General features: G+C 44.0%; 1 protein-coding gene and 1 pseudogene across 1 annotated transcript in view; both read right to left on the reverse strand.

Annotated features, from left to right (window-relative positions):
* The window catches only part of PTGR1 (prostaglandin reductase 1), a 29,365-nt gene extending 16,543 nt beyond the window's left edge, over positions 1 to 12,822 (reverse strand). The window contains exons 1-4 of the mRNA XM_005684303.3: positions 12,635 to 12,822; positions 11,320 to 11,435; positions 3,164 to 3,209; positions 2,178 to 2,234 (exon numbers count right to left, since the gene is read on the reverse strand). Of these exons, the coding sequence (XP_005684360.1) occupies positions 2,178 to 2,234; positions 3,164 to 3,209; positions 11,320 to 11,425 (209 nt within the window). The 5' untranslated portion in view covers positions 11,426 to 11,435; positions 12,635 to 12,822. The remainder of the gene's footprint in view (positions 1 to 2,177; positions 2,235 to 3,163; positions 3,210 to 11,319; positions 11,436 to 12,634) is intronic.
* Positions 7,381 to 10,437, reverse strand: LOC108636586 (annotated as a pseudogene).

Here is a 20,584-nt window from a genome sequence, read left to right on the forward strand (position 1 = left end):
TGAGCTCGATAGTCCTTGATCAAATACCCGGCCACATCTCTCCATCAGAATAGCCACTGGTCTTTCCTAGAGAAAAAAATATGGGCCATCAGAGAGGAATTCTCAACTGGTCCAGCACCTGTCCCTGTCATCACTCACTCCTCTCTAAGCAAGAGAAGTTCATCCTCCGGCTCAAGGTGACCTGGACATCAGCCTCTTCTCTTCTTCAGAGGCTGCCCTTCATCTCTTAGCCCTTCCTCTCTCTTCAGTCCTCAGCATTTCCTCTCTCACTGTCCCTCTCCCTCGGCATGGAAGTATGATCTACGTCACTATCGTTCAATCTCATCCTATATGAAGAAACCTATTAATAGGCCATGAGACAAAAATGGATAAATAAAGAGATATATACCTTGTGCTTGGAGAGAAATATTGTAAATAAATCAGTTTCCCCTAAATGAATCTATTAAGCCATTGAAACCCCAATAAAAATCCAAATAGGATTTCAATAAATGGTATTATAACTTGCCAGTCATTTGAAGTATAAACACTTTAGTCCTTGCTCCAAAATAAAAATTAAATGTCTAGAAGATAAAATATAACATACTAGAGGAAAAAGTGAATAAATATTCTAGCAATTTTGGAGGGGAGAATGCCATTCTAATCATGAAATTTTATCAGCTATGACTGGACACAAAAGAAAGGCCCAAATGTTTTCAGTACTAATATTTGTAACACATAAAAAGTTTTACAGATCAATTTAAAAGATGAAAAGACTTAAAAGAAAAAGGCAAATGAGATGAATAGATAATTCACAGAAGAAAACCATTAATTTTCAAAGAGAATGTCAACATCATTAATAATGAAAGAAATGCAAATTAAATTAAACATCGAATAAGCAAGATCAGTTAAGTATCATTTATTCACCTCAGATTGCCAAGTGATAGTTAGCAATGATCATATAGTTACCAAGGAAATAGGTTCTTTAAGACACTCTTGGTAGGAAGGTATATAATTTTTTTGAAGTGAAATCTGTCGTTATCTCTTCAAATTAAAAGGTACATCTTCTTTGACCTAGAATTTACACTTCTGGGGATTCAATGTAAAGCAATAGTCTTCCAGGTAGGCAAAGAATACAGAGACATACTCAGATCGATGTATGCATATTCCTTGCAGAACTAGGGAGTAGATAAGTTAAATGTCAGGTATCAATGGAAAGGGCTTCTCAGGTGGCTCAGAAGTAAAGAGTCTGCCTGCCAGCGCAAGAGATGCAGTTCTGACACCTGATCTGGGAAGATCCCCTGCAGTAGGAAATGGCAACCCACTCCAGTATTCTTACCTGAGAACCCACGGACAGAAGAACCAGGAGGACTACAATCCATGGGGGTTGCAAAGAGTAGGACTTAGTGACTGAACAACAATAAAAACAATGGAGTAATCTGCAAGCCTTTAAGAGGTAAGTGGTATATTTATACACTGTCAACAAAAGATAGCCATCACATATTGAGGAAAAGCAATTTGCTGAAGTACATGTACTGAACAATTTTTGAAATAATAATATATTAACGACAGTCATCTCTAAGGTTCAGATGATGGGGGACCTTTCAGTTTCCAATATATACATTTTTACCTTATTTGAATTTTTATAATAATCAGGAACTGCATGAATACACTTTTTTTTTAGTACTTAAAAGCAAGGATAGCAAAGCTAAGTTGCAATGATAAGAATTTCACCTTCTTCCCTCCCTTACTTTCTTTCTCCAAGAAAGGGAAGTCGCTCAGTCATGTCCAGCTCTCTGAGACCCTGTGGACTGTAGCCTCCCAGTGTCCTCCATCCATGGGATTTTCCAGGCAAGAATACTGGAGTGGGTTGCCATTTCCTTCTCCAGGGGATCTTCCCAACCCAGGGATCGAACCCACGTCTCCTTCATTGCAGGCAGATGCTTTACCATCCGAGCCACCAGGGAAGCCCTCAAAAGTAAGGATAGCAAAGCTAAGTTGCAATGATAAGAATTTCACCTTCTTCCCTCCCCATCAGCTAGTCAGGAAAAGGACAGATTTCCCAAGTAATTTCCGAGGTTGAACAGTGAGTAACCCGCGCAACCTGAAGAAATTGTAGGAGTGATGGACAGAAACAGGGCCCAGCAGGAGGTAAAGGGGAGACATATTTTCCAAACACTAGGACAAAAGGATATCACTACCTGGCCACTTGCTCTCCCATCATCATGTCACCCTCCTTCAAGTTTTTTGCCATAATTCTGAAACAAAGCAAAACCATACTTAATATATAGGAGCATCTGGGAGAAAATGGTCTGAAGTTTCAAGCCAAATGGAAAACCACTAGGGAAGTGTATGTAAAACTGAAACCCAGCCACATGAGGGCAGTACGACTGGGTGGAATGGGGGAGGAAAGCTGTTACAGGCAGTTCTGATCTGGTAGTATTTTTCTATGAAATGAACATGAGAATCTTACCATCATGCTCAATTGTGGCTGAATTTCTACCAATGACTTTGAAAACATAACCCAGGTACCACTGGGCACTTGTGACCCAAAACACTAGACATGCAAAAAGAAATGCTAATTAATATCTGGAAATACATTTTTCACTTTAGATTTGAATCTCTATCAATCAACTGTGAAAAAAAAATATTTAAAAGAATGATGACTGCATTGTTCACCTAGGCAAAAAGTTATTGAGTCAGTGGCCAATGAAAGCTTTTATCCCCTCCCCACCCCGAATTGCTTACTAAGTACACACAGTTTAGTCAGCTGCGGATTACCTAAATTACAAGAATATATGTAAAGGAAAGGCAAGAAAATCTAATTTTAGTCTCAGCCATCTTCCTCTACCCAAATTATTTGCCAACAGTGACATGGAGAAACTGGAGTTTGGCTTATTTCTTGTTTCAGTGTTTTGGGAAGCAATTCTGATGAACGATGAGGGGCAAATTGAACACCACAAGATAGGGGATGCTTGTAAAATAAAGGGGCCAGTGTTGTCTACCACCATTCTGCGCAGACTTTTGCCTGAAAAAGATGAGCATCTGTGAATCCCATCACTGACATCATACTCTGAGAAATGGGGAAGTGACAGTGTTTTGAATCAGCTGGATTATTCTAAAATATTGCCCATGGCAAGGTAGTATCTGATGCACAACATAAGAATTTTCCAGAGGAAAATAATACCTCATGTAAGGATCCACAGTGAAGTACAAAGCTTCCAGCAGGACCTCTGCAAAATAAAGCATTCCACAGGCAATTAGAAACCTTGGCCTCGTGCCTTATCTCTGGCCTGCTCAAAGAACAAAGACAGTCTTTCTGCTTCAGGCTTATGCTCTCATCTGTGCTTTCTGCATGTTTTCTTGTTTGTTTTTTGTTTTAGAATTAATTTTGAACATTTATTCTCATCATTACAGTTTGATATATAAAGACATCAGACATAAAAGTAACCATTGGGAAGCACACATATATTTCCATTCTGAAAGAAGTCATGTTATATTTACAGAAAAAAATGCAGCAAATATTAAGGTGTTCAAAGTAATTTTTTGACAATTCAGATGTGGCATACTTACAACAAAAGTATAAGTTTTAAAATAATTAAATAATTTTCATAGAATTATAAAAGTACTGAGATAAAGAGACCCTGAAACTCACAAGAACATTTTCCTATGCTATTGAATACAAAGGTAATTCTATAAAAAGTCCCAAAATGAAGCTAATATTTTTCCACTATGAAGTATATTAAATTACCGTACCAAAATATTAAAATGAACATGCAATGTGGAAGCTGTACCAAAGAAAACAGCATGAAAGTCCTGAATATTGACAACTGTCTGCACAATATGTCTTAGGTGTGTTCATGGAAAATGAGCTTTCTAAAAGAGCCGATGGAATGGATATATCTGCAGAGAAAGAGAATAAAGCCTTTTCATCCCATCATTTTCAAATGTAACTGCGAAAAAGAAAAAAATCTAATATAAGTTTTTAAAGTATTAGCTTATGAATAAAAATGGGGAGTGGTGCATTCTTCATGCATTTGGATTTTTAAACTGATGCTATGATCATTGTAGTAAAATAGATAGCAACTTCTAGACCCCAAAACTGTAGTAAGAAATCCACTCCCTCTTTCTCTTTCTCAAACAAGAAGTCACCTTAGAAAATGGAAAGAAGAGACAGTGACATGTGTGAATTCAAAACAACACAGTACTATAACGTGGAAAAAATCATAAAAACAGCAGCGTGTGAAATTCAAGACTATTTTCTTAAAGCAAACTTTCAAGACTGAACCATAAGAACACTGCTTGGTCATACCGGTCTATTATTCAACTCCTGAAAATTATGACTTTTTAGAGAGGTGCTTATATTTATGATATCCCCCATGATTAAATGTATACTCAATTTTGTGTTTTAAAACATATATTGAGGGGCTTCCGTGGCGGTCTAGTTAAGACTTAACCTTCCAAAGCAGGGGGCTAAGATCCCATATGCTTTGGGGCCAAAAAACCAAAGCATAAAACAGAGGCAATAATGTAACAAATTCAACAAAAGACTTTAAAATTGGTCCACATTAAAAAAAAAAAAAACTTTTAAAAAGACACATTTGAAATATAAATATTACACAGATAGTAGAATAACAGTATTCCAGTATCTCTAACACAAAATGGTATGTTATTTAGCACGTTAACCTATGCTACTGACAATTAATTTTATCCCAATTGTATAAAACCCATCATGTAGGACTTTGAATACATTAATCTCAAAACATTCCTAAACAAGATAAAAAACACAGACACTTGAATATAGATTATTAGTGACAAAAAGCAGAGACTACGATCACATGACTAAGGGTCTTTACATATAAACTTGAGGTCCTAAAAAAAAAAAACAAAAAAAACACTTGAGGTCCTTACATATAAATTTGAGGTCTTTCACTGATCCAAATATAGAAGTAAGAGCCGAAGAGCTGACACACTGGAATAGACCCTGATGCTGGGAAAGACGGAGGGCAAAAGAAGCAGGTGACAGAGGATGAGATGGTTGGATGGCATCACTGACCCAATGGACATGAATTTAAGCAAACTCCAGGAGTCTTTACATATAAACTTGAGGTCTTTCACTTACCCGAACATGGAAGTAAGGACTATTTACGAACCTTTGACAAGAAAATCAAATCTCCAAGAAATTTCACAGCAAAGAATTTTCACAAAATGCTGTACATCTTGACTACAGTTTTACAAATGTCCAAGTTATAGCTATTTGAATTCTAATTCTCCCCCTTTCTCCACCCCAGTATAACCCACAACCCTTACTGATAGTCCAATAATATCCTCTATGCAAAACTCACTGCTCACCTTGAGATTCAGAGCATCAAAAATGGTTATAATTTCAAAATTGTCCAATTTATAGTGTACATTTTATAGCGCCACAGATGATGTCAAGAGTTTAGATATCTCTGGCACTATTTCACTCAATAATATTAACCAATAAGAATGCGTAGAATTTGAACATCTCATTGGAAGTCACAGTAGCATTTAAAAAACAACCAAAATACTTAAGAAGCATTTTCATGTTTTAAATTGTGAAACACTTAAACTGTCAAATTCACTAGGAGAAAAATGTCACACACACAATTTTATTGCCCTGTAAGAACAAAGCATTAGACAGTTGCTCCTGAGACACATTAGGGCTTTTTTCTTTTCTTTTTAAAAGAAACTGTTACTGAGCCCAAGCTCGTTCTGCTCGCCAGAGTGTGGAGGGGCTCACTCTGGCACTAACCAAGGGTGCAGAAAGCCGCTGTTGTACCCCGAGTAGAAAGATGAGACACAAGAAATCGGCCAGGTCTCAGGAAGTAACGGGCTGCTCTGGCAAGGTCATCCTCAAGCTCTCGAGGAGCGAGACATGTGGGCAGCAGAGACCGTGGTGGCCCCGCAGGAGGAGTTGACATGCCTGTTACTGGGATCGCTGTCTGACGTGGCAGGTGCCCTGGGCTCCGCCTGCCGCTGGCTTCCCCGGTCAGTTTTGACCAATGAAGTGGCCAGGGAGCTGGCATCCCCAGAGCGGAGCTCCCACCTGGCCGCTTGCACAGTGGGTGGGCAGTGGACACAGGCTGGTCTGGTGGGCTAGAGTTGCGGCGGAGTGGCCTCTGCCTTAGAGGCCCATGCCAGCTGGCTCCAGGGAGAGAGCAAGAAAGGGCCCATCACACTTTGCGTAGGCCACTATTACAAAACTACATTTGGTCAGGTTACTCCCTAGCTTCTTGGCTTGCTGTTGTCTGACTCTTTGGGACCCCATGGACTGCAGCACACCAGGATTCCCTGTCCTCCACTATCTCTCTGAGTTTGTTCAAACTCATGTCCATAGACTCGGTGATGCCATCCAGCCATCTCACCCTCTGCCAACCCCTTTTGCCCTCAATCTTTCTTAGCATTAGGGTTTTTTCCAATGAGTCAGTTCTTCACATCAGGTGGCCAAAGTATTGGAGCTTCAGCTTTACCATCAGTCCTTCCAATGAATACTCAGGATCAATTTCCTTTAGAACTGACTGCTTTGATTTCTTTGCAGTTCAAGGGACTCTCAAGAGATTTCTCTAGCACCACAGTTCAAAAGCATCAATTCTTCAGTGCTCAGCCTTCTTTATGGTCCAACTCTCACATCCATACGTGACTACTAGAAAACCATAGCTTTGACTAGATGGACCTTTGTCAGCAAAGTAATGTCTTTGCTTTTTGATATGCTGTCTGCTGCTGCTGCTGGGGTTTGTCATAACTTTCCTTCCAAGGAGGAAGCATCTTTTAATTGTATGGCTACAATCACTGTCTGTAGTGATTTTGGAACCCAAGAAAATAAAATCGGTCACTGCTTCTACTTTTTCCCCTTCTATTTGCCTTGAAGTGATGGGAAGAGACGCCATGATCTTAGTTCTTTGAATGCTGAGTTTCAAGCCAACTCTTCCCCTCATCAAGAGGCTCTTTAGTTTCTCTTTGTTTTCTGCCATTAGAGTGGTATCATCTGCATATCTGAGGTTGTTGATATTTCCCCCCAGCAATCTTGATTCCAGCTTGTAACTCATCCAGCCTGGCATTTCACATGATGTACTCTCCATAGAAGTTAAATGAACAGGCTGACAATATAGCCTTGTCATACTCATTTCCCAATTTTGAACCAATCCTAGTTGTTCCATGTAAAGTTCTAACTGTTGCTTCTTGACCCGCATACAGGTTTCTCAGGAGACAGGTAAGGTGGTCCTGCTATTCCCATCTCTTTAAGAATTTTCCACAGATTGTTGTGATCCACACAGTTAAAGGCTTTCAGTTCAGTTCAGTTCAGTTCAGTTGCTCAGTCATGTCTGACTCTTTGCGACCCCATGAATCGCAGCACACCAGGCCTCCCTGTAGTCAATGAAGCAGAAGTAGATGTTTTCTGGAATTCCCTTGCTTTCTCTATGATTCAACGAATGTGGGCAATTTGATCTCTGGTTTGTCTGCCTTTTCTAAACCCATTTTGTTCTAGGCTTACCAGCTTATAAGAGAGGACAGCAATGATGCAGGATACTATATGCATTAAAACCCATTTCCCCTTTTTGACTGGCGAGAAGCCTTGTGAAAGAACACTGAGAGCAGATAAGGCAGGTCAGGCTCCACGTGTTTCCGCCTTACATACACATCACTGACCGGAAGGCTCATGTCCTCCAAGTCCACAGGGTCACAAACTTGTTCCTGAGGGCCATTTTTACTTTGAAGTTTTAGCAGAGCTTGTTCAGTCACTGTGGAAGCTGGTTCTTTTGGAAAAGACAGTCAAGCCTTTGAAGTTCCTTGGCTTGACCTTGGCAAGAGATTCATAAAATCCTCCCTCCAAAGGGTTGCTGCGAGAGGCTGTGGAATGTGGGGTGGCTGCCGCAGTACTGGCAGAGCGGAATGCATGTTTGGATTCGGAAGGACTGTTGGATGCTCTTCTGTGTATACAAATTTCACAGCCTTCTTCCTGCGGCATAGAAGACGCAGATCTGCGGGTCCTACGGCACTACAATGGCACCCAAAACTGCTTGCATCCAACTGTGCCATCAGCCTGCACATAGAAAGTTCAAGACGATGTTACAGTCTCAAAGAGGGTATCTCTCACCATCCTGTCACTTTGTTACATTCCTGGACTTGATGAAGCTCTTTAACTGGCTGTACCCAGGGAGGTTCCTTTTCCAGTTCAGATCTGAAGTAGGCTATTGTGTCTCCATCCAACCGAAAATATCTTCTCTTTCAGTTTTTCATCACTGCTCCTTGTTCAACATAAGAACCAGCTTTGATCACTGCACTGTCTGAAGGCAGTTTGGGAGTAAAGTAAGGAAGATGGCTTTATGACCGCATCACCTTATTTCTGTCAATAGTTTCACCACATCCATTTACTTCTTTTTGCTGAGTTGGGGTAACAGTGGGCACACCACCAACAGTGTCAGTTCTGTAAGACATTTGCTCCTTTCACACTCACCTTGGTGACCTGGGTTATCAGAATGAGGCTGTGATGGGCAGCTGGATGGGAGAGAGGCTCAAGAAGGAGGGGATATATGTATACTTGGTGGCTGAGTGGTAACGAATCCGTGTGCCAGTGCAGGAGATGTGCTGTCCAACCCCCTTCCCCCGCCCCCCCAGAAGAAAACAGCAACCCACTCCAGTATTCCTGCCTGGGAAATCCCACGGACAGAGGAGCCTGTCAGGCTACAGTCCATGGGGTTGAAAACAGTCAGACAGGACTTAGCAACTAAACAACAAATAGCTGATTCACATTATTGTACAGCAGAAACCAACACAACATTGTGAAGAACTTACCCTCCAATTAAAAATAAATTTAAAACAAAGAAAAAGATTAATATATCGTTTTGGTACTATAATTTTTATAGCTTTGTTCACCACATTTACTCATTCTACTAGATCCTGCTGATCACTGACTTGTAAGAAATATTTTCTCCTTCCTGCATTCACAACAAAACAGAACTCAGCCTTTGGCCTTAGTTGCATCATTGACCTTTGAAATGTGGGTAAGTTTAATGACTCCAACAGTGATGACGGATCCAGAAAGCAGGTTTTGTGGATGATCCATGTACCAAACAACACTCTCTTCTCTGGGATCCAGTATGAAGTACCTCGGAAAAAAATTCCCACTGTTTTCATTTTCTTCACTGTCTCAGTTCAGTTCAGTGGCTCAGTCGTATCCGCGATTGAGTCGTATCCGCGATTGAGCGTCTCTTTGCGACCCCATGAATCGCAGGACGCCAGGCCTCGCTGTCCATCACCAACTCCCGGAGGTCACTCAGACTCACGTCCATCGAGTCAGTGATGCCATCCAGCCATCTCTAAGAAACCACAAATGCGGTTCTGACAAGCCACGTAAAGCCTTTTCCAGCTTGAACATTACACAGCGCCCCGCCTATCCCTCGAGCCGCCCAGCGGGCTTCAGCGAGCTCCGAGCTCTACCGGCCGCGCCTCTCTCTGACCCGGCGCCGCCGCGATTATCGATTATTGCACCAGTCTTCCTGTCAGCCCTTGGTCTGGAGCACCCGCGCAGACCCGCCCCATGTCCCACAGGTACAGAGCTTCGGGTTGGGGAGCGGGGAAAGAGACGGCCCCCACGAAGGCTCACCCACGCACTGCGCACCAGTGCCGGCGCAGCCAAGATTTCGGAGCTGGCACTCCCTGTGCTTTCTCTTATATCTGTTTACTCAGCATTCATTTCATGCTTTACATAGATTATTTTCTATGATGTTCTGAACAATTATTGTTTCCATTTTATTAAAGCTTAGGTTAAGCATCTTGCCCAGGGCCCCATTTGTAACTGCTATGCCACAGGGCTCACGTAGGGTTTTATTATCAGCCCATTAGTATTTTACAATGCATGCATTTTCCTGGAGAGACTCTCATGCACCCATCCGCTGGAATTTTGATTCTGGGTTTTGGCTTTTGCAACCTAGATGGATGGATAACAGTAACCGTGTTAGTTAATTGCATGCCTGTTGGTTACCCAAAGCTTACCTACCTGAAAACAGCCCTTAGCAGATGCTCTGAAAGCTCATCTCCAAACACGTGATGGGATGCCTTGCCATTTTTCTCCCTTCGACTTCCTCAGGCTTGCCTCATCCCTCCAGTTCCCCCAAGGGGATGGGAGGCCCCTCAGTGAAGAGGCTTTCCCCTCCTTGTTTGCTCCAGGGATAAGTCTGAGCTTTGCACACAGCTGCTAGGCAGTGCAGCCCCACTGTTACCATGGGACTCACTGGGACAGAGAGGGAATCCTCCCCCATGGCTGGCCAAAGTCAGGAAGAACCATGCCCCCAGGCATGTGCTGCAATCACCAAGGAAAGAAGAGGGATCCTCCAACATGACATCGAGGCTTCACAGAGACAACCTTGGAAAGGTCTCTGCAGTAGATGTGAAAGGGCCACAGATACTACCCATCCCTGTGTGGAGCGTCTTAGCCATCTTCCCACCAAAAAGTCTATGATGGGACCTCCCTGGTGGTCCAGAGGTTAAGACTTCACGTTCCAGTGCAGGGGGTGCAGGTTCAGTCCCTGGTCAGGTAGCTAAGATCCCATATGCCTCTTGGCCAAAAAAACCAAAGTATGAAACAGAAGCAATATTGTAACAAATTCAATAGTTTAGTAGTTAGTAATTTGTCACTCAGTCGTGTCCAACTCTTTGTGACCCCATGGACTGTAGCCTACCAGGCTCCTCCCTCTATGGGATTCTCCAGGCAACAGTACTGGAGTGGGTTGCCATTTCCTTCTCCAGGGGATCTTCCCGACCCAGGGATCGAACCTGGGTCTCCCGCATTGCAGGCAGACGCTTTAACCTCTGAGCCACTAGGGAAGCCCAACAAATTCAATAAAGGCTGAAAAAATGGTCCACATTAAAAAAGAAAATCTTAAAAAGGAAAAAGAAGTCTATGGCCATACTATGAATTTGGGCTTAGCTATGTGACTTGCTCTGATGAACAGCATATCAGCAAATAGTCCTTGCATATTGGAGCTTGCCAGTTCCTGCTGCTCTAGATTTATGAAATCACAGTAATAAACAAAGAGCTCAAACCAGCATGTTAGAAAGGCCACAGAGAGGAGAACTGAGGAGTGCACCCTCAGCAGAAAGCCAGTCAACATGACATGTGAGTAACGCCGGAAGGAACCATTTAGCCCAAATAAGATCTACAGAATGCTTGCCAACTTAATCCTGCCTAAACTGCCAACCCACAGAATCATGATCTAGTAAATGATTGTTTTAAGTCTCTAAATGTTGGGGTGATTTGTTATTCAGCAAAAGTGAACTGACACAGTCTCTTCCCACTTCAATCTCCTGAGTATGACTTACCTCCATCTTTTAAGGGTGGGAGTTCAACTGTCTTCAGTTCAAAGTCACTATTAGTCGGGTAACCTACAAAGTGTTTCTTCAGGGTCCAGCTCTTTGCATGAACCATCCTGAAGCTCCTAGAATACAGTGAACATGTAGTCAATGTCATGATGTGACTGATTTCTTACAGCTCCCTGAGTGTTGCCTGAAGGCAAACAGAGGGTTTACCCATCATCAGCTTTCTCATTTAACCTCAATCATGTTTATCTAGTATTCATTGTTCCTGCTGCTGTGCTAAGCACGGCATACTTATCTCATTTTACCCTCATAACTTCCCTGTAAGAGGGGTATTATTATCATTGCCAGAGCACGGTGTACAGATGAGGAAATGAGTCTACCTTAGAAATCTCCAAGGCAAGTAATAATATTAACCCACACAGACTTTTCCTGGCCACTGCTAAGGCTTCCTTAGGAAGTGAACAGATACCTGGCGTGCAAATATTCCATTTCTCTCCTCATATGAAGCTAATTCTAAGAAAAAGCATCAAACACAAAGAACCTACTAGAAGTCCATGCACGTCTTTCAGACACAGCGCTGCCTTGTAAGACAAGCAGTCTCCAAAACTCCTGATAGCCACTGGGTGGCGATGCTGCTCAGCCTCATTTTCAAACGCGCGTTTTCTTTGGCAGCAAAGAAGAAATTATTTGCCTGCACCCAAGGCCAGGAGAAAATTCAAGTGACCCCGAGCTCTTGGGTCAGAATACTTTGATTGGAGCGATGTAGGTGGTTCGAGCCACAACCTTACTGTTCCTAATTGCCTTTCCCCTCCAAAAAGGCAGCCGCTGAGAATTTTGGACTCGCCGTTAAGTCCAAAAGCACCCCTGGAAGGCGGACGACCCCAGACGCAGGCGAGGATCATGAGAAGTCCCACCCGCCAGAGAATGGGGTCCAGGTGAGATGCTCGGTCCAGGATCACTCACCCCCGGATCCCGCCTCCTCGCCTTGCCCATACGCGGGCGTTAAACTCCTGCCGTTCTTCTTCCACACTTGTGCCACTTTTGCTGTCCCGCAAGTTCCTTGCTAGCCCCCTCCCCAGTGCAGGGGGCTACGCCTGCACCCCAAATGCTGCCAGGCCATGCCCTTCTCTTAGGCAGCCATCTGCGATCTCTAAGAACCCGCAGGGAGCAGGAATATGGCCGCGACATCCTGCTTTCAAGTTTCCTCTGAGTCTTGCACTCAGAGGTTACCCAACATTAGGAGAGGGCGAGCACCGGGCAAACGCTGTGCCATGGCGGGTGTAGGTACCCTAGAGGTGGTGGGGAGACGTTTACTTACGAGTCTGCAGGAGCCACTTCCTGAAGCCGGAGGTTGGGACTGCGGAGCAGAGTTGCCGGAGCAGAAATTTAGGGCTGGTCTCAACAGTGGGTGGGGCTTCCTCCAGGGCAGGACTGTTGGGACAGTTTACAGGAGTGAAAACCAGGGTTCCAGGAGAGAGAGAGAGAGAGAGAGAGAGAGAGAGAGAGAGAGCGCGAGAGAGCGAGCGAGAGAGAGAGAGAGAGAGAGAGAGAGAGAGAGCGCGAGTGAGCGAGCAAGAGAGAGAGAGAGGCGGCGAGTGAGCGAGCGAGAGAGGAGAGAGAGAGAGGCGAGGAGGAGCAGAGAGAGAGAGACTGTGTGTGTGTGTGTGTGTGTGTTCGCGCGCGCGCGCGTGCGCGTATGCGTGTCTGTGTGTGTGTAGGGGGGGGGGGGAGAGACATGGTGTGTGTGTGTGTGTGTGTGTGTGCGCGCGTGCGCGTATGCGTGTCTGTGTGTGTGTAGGGGGTTCTTGCAACATTAAAAGCCTCCATTGGAGCCCTGCCCGGGTAGCACTGTATTTGCTTCAGTGTCTTAAATCCACCGCAAGAGGCTGCCTGGGAACCAGCCGTTCCCCAGCCTCCCAGGCAGGGACGAGGAGTACAAAGGCGGGTCCCCTAGCAGCCTGAGCCAGAGAGTTCCTCCTCAGCCTTGCAGCTTTCAGTTCAGTTCAGTCCAGTCGTTCAGTTGCTCAGTCGTGTCCGACTCTTTGCGACCCCATGGACTGCAGCACGCCAGGCCTTCCCGTCCATCACCAACTCCCGGAGTTTGCTCAGATTCACCTCCATTGAGTCGGTGATGCCATCCAACCATCTCATCCTCTGTCTTCTCATTCTACTCCTGCCTTCTATCTTTCCCAGCATCAGGGTCTTTTCAAGTAAGTCAGTTCTTCACATTAGGTGGCCAAATATTGGAATTTCAGCTTCAGCACCAGTCCTTCCAATGAATATTCAGAACTGATTTCCTTTAGGATGGACTGATTGGATCCCTATGCAGTCCAAGGGACTCTCAAGAGTCTTCTCCAATACAACAGTTTAAAAGTATCAATTCTTCGGGGCTCAGCTTTCTTTACAATCTAACTCTCCCATCCATATATGACTATTGGAAAAATCATAGCCTTAACTAGACGGACCTTTGCTGGCAAAGTAACGTCTCTGCTTTTTAATATGCTGTCTAGGTTGGTCATAACTTTCCTTCCAAGAGGTAAGCGTCTTTTAATGTCATGGCTGCAATCAACATCTGCAGTGATTTTGGAGCCCCCCAAAATAAAGTCTGCCACTGTTTCCACTGTTTCCCCATCTGTTTGCCATGAAGTGATGGGACCAGATGCCATGATCTTAGTTTTCTGAATGTTAAGTGTTAAGTCAACTTTTTCACTCCCCTCTTTGACTTTCATCAAGAGGATCTTCAGTTCTTCGATTTCTGCCATAAGGGTGGTGTCATCTGCATATCTGAGGTTATTGATAATTTTCCCACCAGTCTTGATTCCAGCTTGTGCTTTAACCAGCCCAGCATTTTGCATGACGTACTCTGCATAGAAGTTAAATAAGCACGATGACAATATACAGCTTTGACACACTCGTTTCCCATTTGGAACAGGTCTGTTTTTCAATGTCCAGTTCTAACTGTTGTTTTCTGACCTGAATATAGATTTCTCAAGAGACAGGTGGTCTGGTATTCCCATATCTTTCAGAATTTTTGAAAAGTTTCTTGTGATCCACACAATCAAAGGCTTTGACATAGTCAATAAAGCAGAAATAGATGTTTTTTTGGAACTCTCTTGCTTTTTCAATGACCCAACAGATGTTGGCAATTTGATGTCTGGTTCATTTGCCTTTGCTAAAACCAGCTTGAACATCTGGAAGTTCATGGTTCACATACTGTTGAAGCCTAGACTGGAGAATTTTGAGCGTTACTTTGCTAGCGTGTGAGATGAGTGCTATTGTGCGGTAGTTTGAGTATTCTTTGGCATTGCCTTTCTTTGGGATTGGAATGAAAACTGACCTTTTCCAGTCCTGTGGCCACAGCTGAGTTTTGCATATTTGCTGGCATATTGAGTGTAGCACTTTCACAGCATCATCTTTTAGGATTTAAAATAGCTCAACTGGAATTCCATCACCTCCACTAGCTTTGTTAGTAGTGATGCTTCCTAAGGTCCACTTGACTTCGCATTTCAGGATGTCTGGCTCTAGGTGAGTGGTCACACCATAGTGATTATCTGGGTCATGAAGATCTTTTTTGTACAGTTCTTCTGTGTATTCTTGCCACCTCTTCTTAATATCTTCTGCTTCTGTTAGGTCCATACCATATCTGTCTTTGAGCCTATCTTTGCATGAAATGTTTCCTTGCTATCTCTAATTTTTTTGAACAGATCTTTATCTTTCCCATTTTATTGTTTTCCTCTATTGCTTTGCACTGATCATTGAAGAAGGCTTTCTTATCTCTCCTTGTTACTCTTTGGAACTCTGCATTCAAATGGGTATACCTTTCCTTTTCTCCTTTGCCTTTAGCTTCTCTTCTTTTCTCAGCTATTTGTAAGACCTCCTCAGACAGCCATTTTGCTTTTTTGCATTTCTTTTTCTTGGGGGTGGTCTTGATCCCTGTCTCCTGTACAATGTCATGAACCTCCATCCATAGTTCTTCAGGCAGTCTATCAGATCTAATCCCTTGAATCTATTTTTCACTTCTACTGTATAATCATAAGGGATTTGAGTTAGGTCATACCTGAATGGTGTAGTGGTTTTCCGTACTTTCTTCACTGTAAGCCTGAATTTGGCACTAAGCAGTTCATGATCTGAGCCACAGTCAGCTCCCGGTCTTGTCTTTGCTGACTATATAGAGCTTCTCCATCTTTGGCCGCAAAGAATATAATCAATCTAATTTTTGTATTGACCATCTGGTGATGTCCATGCGTAAAGTCTTCTCTTGTGTTGTTGGAGGAGGGTGTTTGCTATGAACAGTGCATTCTCTTGGCAAAATTCTGTTAGCCTTTGCCCTGCTTCATTCTGTATTCCAAATTATCCTGTTACTACAGGTATTTCTTGACTTCCTACTTTTGCATTCCAGTCCTCTATAAGGAAAAGAACATCTTTTTTGGGTGTTAGTTCTAGAAGGTCTTGTAGGTCTTCATAGAACCATTTAACTTCAGCTTCTTCAACGTTACTGGTGGGGGCATAGCCTTGGTTGATGGTTACACAAGGAGAAATAACCATTGCTGATGAACAAAGGCCTCAAGGAAGTCCCCACTGGTCCTCTGCTGATGGGTCTAACATGACAGACCAAGGAAGGAATCTATCATTCACAACAGTCACAAAAATGATAACACATGGGAATATTTATAAACCTGCAAAAATGTGATAGATTATTATGAAGAAAGCTTTAAGACATCACTGAGGAGTATAAAAGAAGACTGAACATTTGGAAAGGTTACCATGCTCTTGCACTGGAAGATCCACTATCAGTAAAAGGTTATTTCTGTAGATCAATTTCTACCACCCCTTTTAATAGAGGAGGGATTACATTGTAGTACAGTGGAAAAGATAGAGGAAAAAGTGTGTGATTGTGTGTGTCTGTGTGCATATGAAACCTCTGGAGAGATGAAATAAACTACTGATAATATGGTTTATCCCCAGAAAAGAGCAATAGTGGAAGAATTTAGAAAACTGCTCAGGGAAAGACAGGCTGAGAAACGACCTGAGAAAAGCTTAGGCTTTCATCACAGGCTGATCCCTGGCACAGAGATGCATTATTTTACAAATTCTGAGAAAAGGGAGGACTTGATGTCTAGAGCTGCCACACTACACTAGTCCCCCTTTTATCCATGGTTTTGCTTTGTGCAGTTTGTTAATAGCTGTCAACTGCAGCCCAAAGATATTAAATGGAAAATTTCAGAAATAAGCCCTTCATAAGTTTTCCAATTGCACACCATTCTGATTAGTGTGAGATTTCTGTTGTATCCTGCGGGGGATCCCCAACCATTAATTCATACCTTCTACTGCCAGCATTCACCCATCAGCATCATCATTGTTCAGTGATCCAGGATCACTGAAAGCAGATGATCCTTCCTATGACACAGTATCCAAAGGTTGAAGTGAAGTGAAGTCGCTCAGTCGTGTCTGACTCTTTGCAACCCCATAGACTGTAGCCTATCAGGCTCCTCCGTCCATGGGATTTTCCAGGCAAGAGTGCTGGAGTGGATTGCCATTTCCTTCTCCAGGGGATCTTCTTGACCCAGGAATCGAACCCGGGTCTCCCGCACTGCAGGCAGACACTTTACTGTCTGAGCCACCAGGGAAGCCCCCCCACTCCAAAAAAAATATATGGAACGCTTCACGAATTTGCGTGTCATCCTTGCACAGGGGCCATGCTAATCTTCTCTGTATCATTCCAATTTTAGTATATGTGCTGCCGAAGCGAGGGTTAATAGTAGCCTAAATGCTTGTTCACACTGCCTACATCTTTTCCCTCATTTCATTACAAGGTATTTATCACTTCACATCATCATCATGCTAAGAAGAATGAGTACGTTATAAAAAGATATCTTGTGAGAAAAACCACATTCACAAGATTTTTACTACAGTATATTATAATAACTCTGTTTTATCATTTTATTGTATCTAATTTATTTTTTTAAGATATTTTTATTAACGGTTGTGCTGGGTCTACATTACTGCCCACAGGATTCTCCGGTTGCAGTGAGTAGGAGCTACCCTTCATCATGGTACACTATAGCTGCCTCTTGGGGCAAAAACAAGACCAAGTGTTAGTACCGCCAGAGACCCATTTCACTCGGTACCGAGCATGGACCATAGCCCAGTTGGCAGGTTGGTGTGGGAGGGTTACATATACTGAGGCAGGCAGATGCGGCCAGCCCCAAGTGCACTGTCTATCCAATACCCGGGCAGATGTGGGCACCTGTACAGCCCACATACCCACGGTGCTATGAGGACAAGAATTATACTATAGGCCTCTTGATAACCGTACTCAAGACTAACTAGCACAGAGGGACGGGGGGTTCCACACTGCTGGCTCAGTACCGTCCCTTGTCTCTACACAAAAGAATGCAATTTCCCGTAATTCAGCCCATGCAAGCAGGAAAGCCTTTCCCACAGTCCATGCTCCCCCTGGAGGCAAGGCATGTGCTGCCATTTCTTCACATCTTGTGCAATCAGGCGCTTAGTCCCATTGCAGTCAGCCATCTTCTGATGTAACTGGAAGGTGCTTTGTTTCCGGGTGCAGTTAGTCCCAGTTGGAGGCTGAATGTGCCAGGGAAGCCCCAGGGCGGCCCCCACAAGGAGTTCGGTGCAGACCCAACATGCCGACACATTCTCTACCATCGCATAGGTGTGTGCTCAGTCTACAATCATATCGGCCATGACACACGCAGAACTCATGTTGCAGAACCCGTGGGGCCAGAAGAGCCACCCGCCGCACGTGGGGTGCCTTTTTCTTCCATGGCCAAGTCCATTCCACCGTCTGTCCCTGTGAAATCCTGGTCGGAGCTGGCAGCAAGATATTGCCTCAGGTTCCGTATCCAGGCCTTAACATAATGTCTGTTGTTACTTGCAACTGTATAGGTGTGGCTAGTCTGGTTATGTGGTTTTTCACAATGTCTAGCTGTTTATGGGGAGGAGTTGAAAAGTCAATAATTGGTTTTATTTGGGGGTTTATGCCAAGATGACCGATGGTTGAAGAAAAAAGCAAAGAAGCTGAAAGCATGTGCCAGGGAATAGTTTTCCTGGAGCATGTTGGACGAAAAATTAATGTCTACTATCACTATGGGCATTAAGTCCCCAAAGCCACAACCGGGGAAAGAAGAGCACATTAAGGAATTCCTTGGTGGTTCAGGGGTTAGGACTCCAGGCTCTCACTGCTGAGGGCTGGATTGAACCCCTGGCCAGGAAACTAAAATCCCTCAAGCCATTTTGGGAGGTGGAACACCCCCCCCCCACCCCACTGACAAGGAAGAGCATATAAATAAAAGAACCACATACAATACTGAATAAGGATATTAAAATTTTGTACTCTGACAGCTCCTGATTACTTGTTCCTTTTTGGGTAAAAGGCATTCCAACAAGCCTGACAAGTGCAGTGAGGGTGTTAGTAAAAGAACACGCACATTCCATTTCAGCCTCACCCAGGACAGGCATGCCTGAAAGTGTCCAGGGAGAACCCTCAGCCTCTGCTATGAGGACCAACCAAGAGATGTTTCCTCTCCCAAGTCTTTCAGAGAGATCAAAAAACATAAACCACTTTCTTGTTGCTATTGTTTAGTTGCTAAATCGTGTCCGATCTTTTGCAACCCCATAAACCGTAGCCTGCCAGGCTCCTCTGTCCAGGGGATTCCTGGGCATGAATATTGGAATGCGTTGTCTTTTCCTTCTCCGGGGGATCTTCCCAATCCAGAAATTGAAACTGCATCTCCTGCATTGGCATGTGGATTCCTTACCATTGAGCCACCAGGGAAGCCCAAACCTCCTTCTTACTGACTTGTTTTTCCTGGCCAAAAGCTTCTATAAATAGCTGAGCATGCAATAATTGGAGACCTGGGTTCGATCCCTGGGTTGATAAGATCCCCTGAAGAAGAGAACAGCTACCCATTCCAGGATTCTGTCCTGGAGAATTCCACGGACTATTCCATGGGGTCACAAAGAGATGGACACGACTGAGCAACTTTCACTTCATTCAGTAATCAGGCAGACAGATGGGGGCTTGTTGTGAACTCCATCTCCACCCATGCAGAATTTGGGAGGGCCAGCCCAGAGCTTCTGGGACACAGGCAGAATGAGGTTGTCTCATGGACATGTGGAGTAAGGAGATGATGCAAAGGTGGAAATGTGTGCAGTAGACAATTAAGCATCAGGTACAAGATAAGGAGATGGCAAACAGAGACCTCAGGCTTCCCTGGTGGCTCAGATGTTAAAGAATCTGCCTGCAGTGCAGGAGACCCAGGTTCCGTCCCTGGACTGGGAAGATCCCCTGGAGAAGGGAAGGACTACTCACTCCAGTATTCTTGCCTGGAGAATCTCAAGAACAGAGGAGCCTGGTGGGCTACAGTCCATGAGACTGCAAAGAGTCGGACACAACTGAATGACTAAGCTCACAAGCAGAGACCGCAGAACAGATTTCATGGCTTCAGAATGCCATGTAGGGGGATTCCCTGGTGGTCCAGTGGTTATGAATCTGTCTGCTAATGCAGGGGACATGGGTTCGACCCCTGATCCAGGAAGATTCCACATGCTGTGGGGCAACTAAGCCTGTGCTTCATAACTACTGAGCCGCCACACCCTAGAACCCATGCTCCACAACAGGAGAGGCCATTGTAATGAGAAGTCTGTGAACCACAACTCAAGTGTAGCCCCTACTCACGGCAAGGAGAGTCTGAATGCAGTAATGAAGACCCATGGCAGCCAAAAATACATAAATAAATAAATATGAAACAAAAGAATGCCAGGCAGGAGCTGGGAGACATTTCCTGGGATGCTGGAGTCTAGTCCACAGTGATATGGAAAGAGAGTATCATAGGCCATGTAGATGACCTTGTGCCCACTCACATACAGCCTCCTACCCAGATCAGCATTAACAAAGCAGAACTAGATTTCCCTGGGTTCCCCACACTGAAAGATTTAACTCTGTACTTCTCAAACTGTACAATGTTCATCTGAATCATCCACAGATCTTGTTTAAAATCTAGTTTCTGTAAGAGTAGGTCTCACGTGAGACTTGAGATTCTGAATCTAACAAGCTCGTAGCGGATTCCAATGCTACTGGTCCAGGGACCACACTTGGAGGAGCAAGACTCCTGTACTCTCGACAGTGACCCATCTTCACAACCATTCCTCTATGTCCCAGGTTTTATGGTGAGTTCAACTTCTCCTGAGAAACATTCTTCTTATTTAACATGCCTTCATTGAATTTGGCATGCCAAAGAATAGC

The sequence above is a fragment of the Capra hircus genome, chromosome 8 (genome assembly GCF_001704415.2).
Source record: "Capra hircus breed San Clemente chromosome 8, ASM170441v1, whole genome shotgun sequence".
Taxonomy (NCBI): domain Eukaryota; kingdom Metazoa; phylum Chordata; class Mammalia; order Artiodactyla; family Bovidae; genus Capra; species Capra hircus.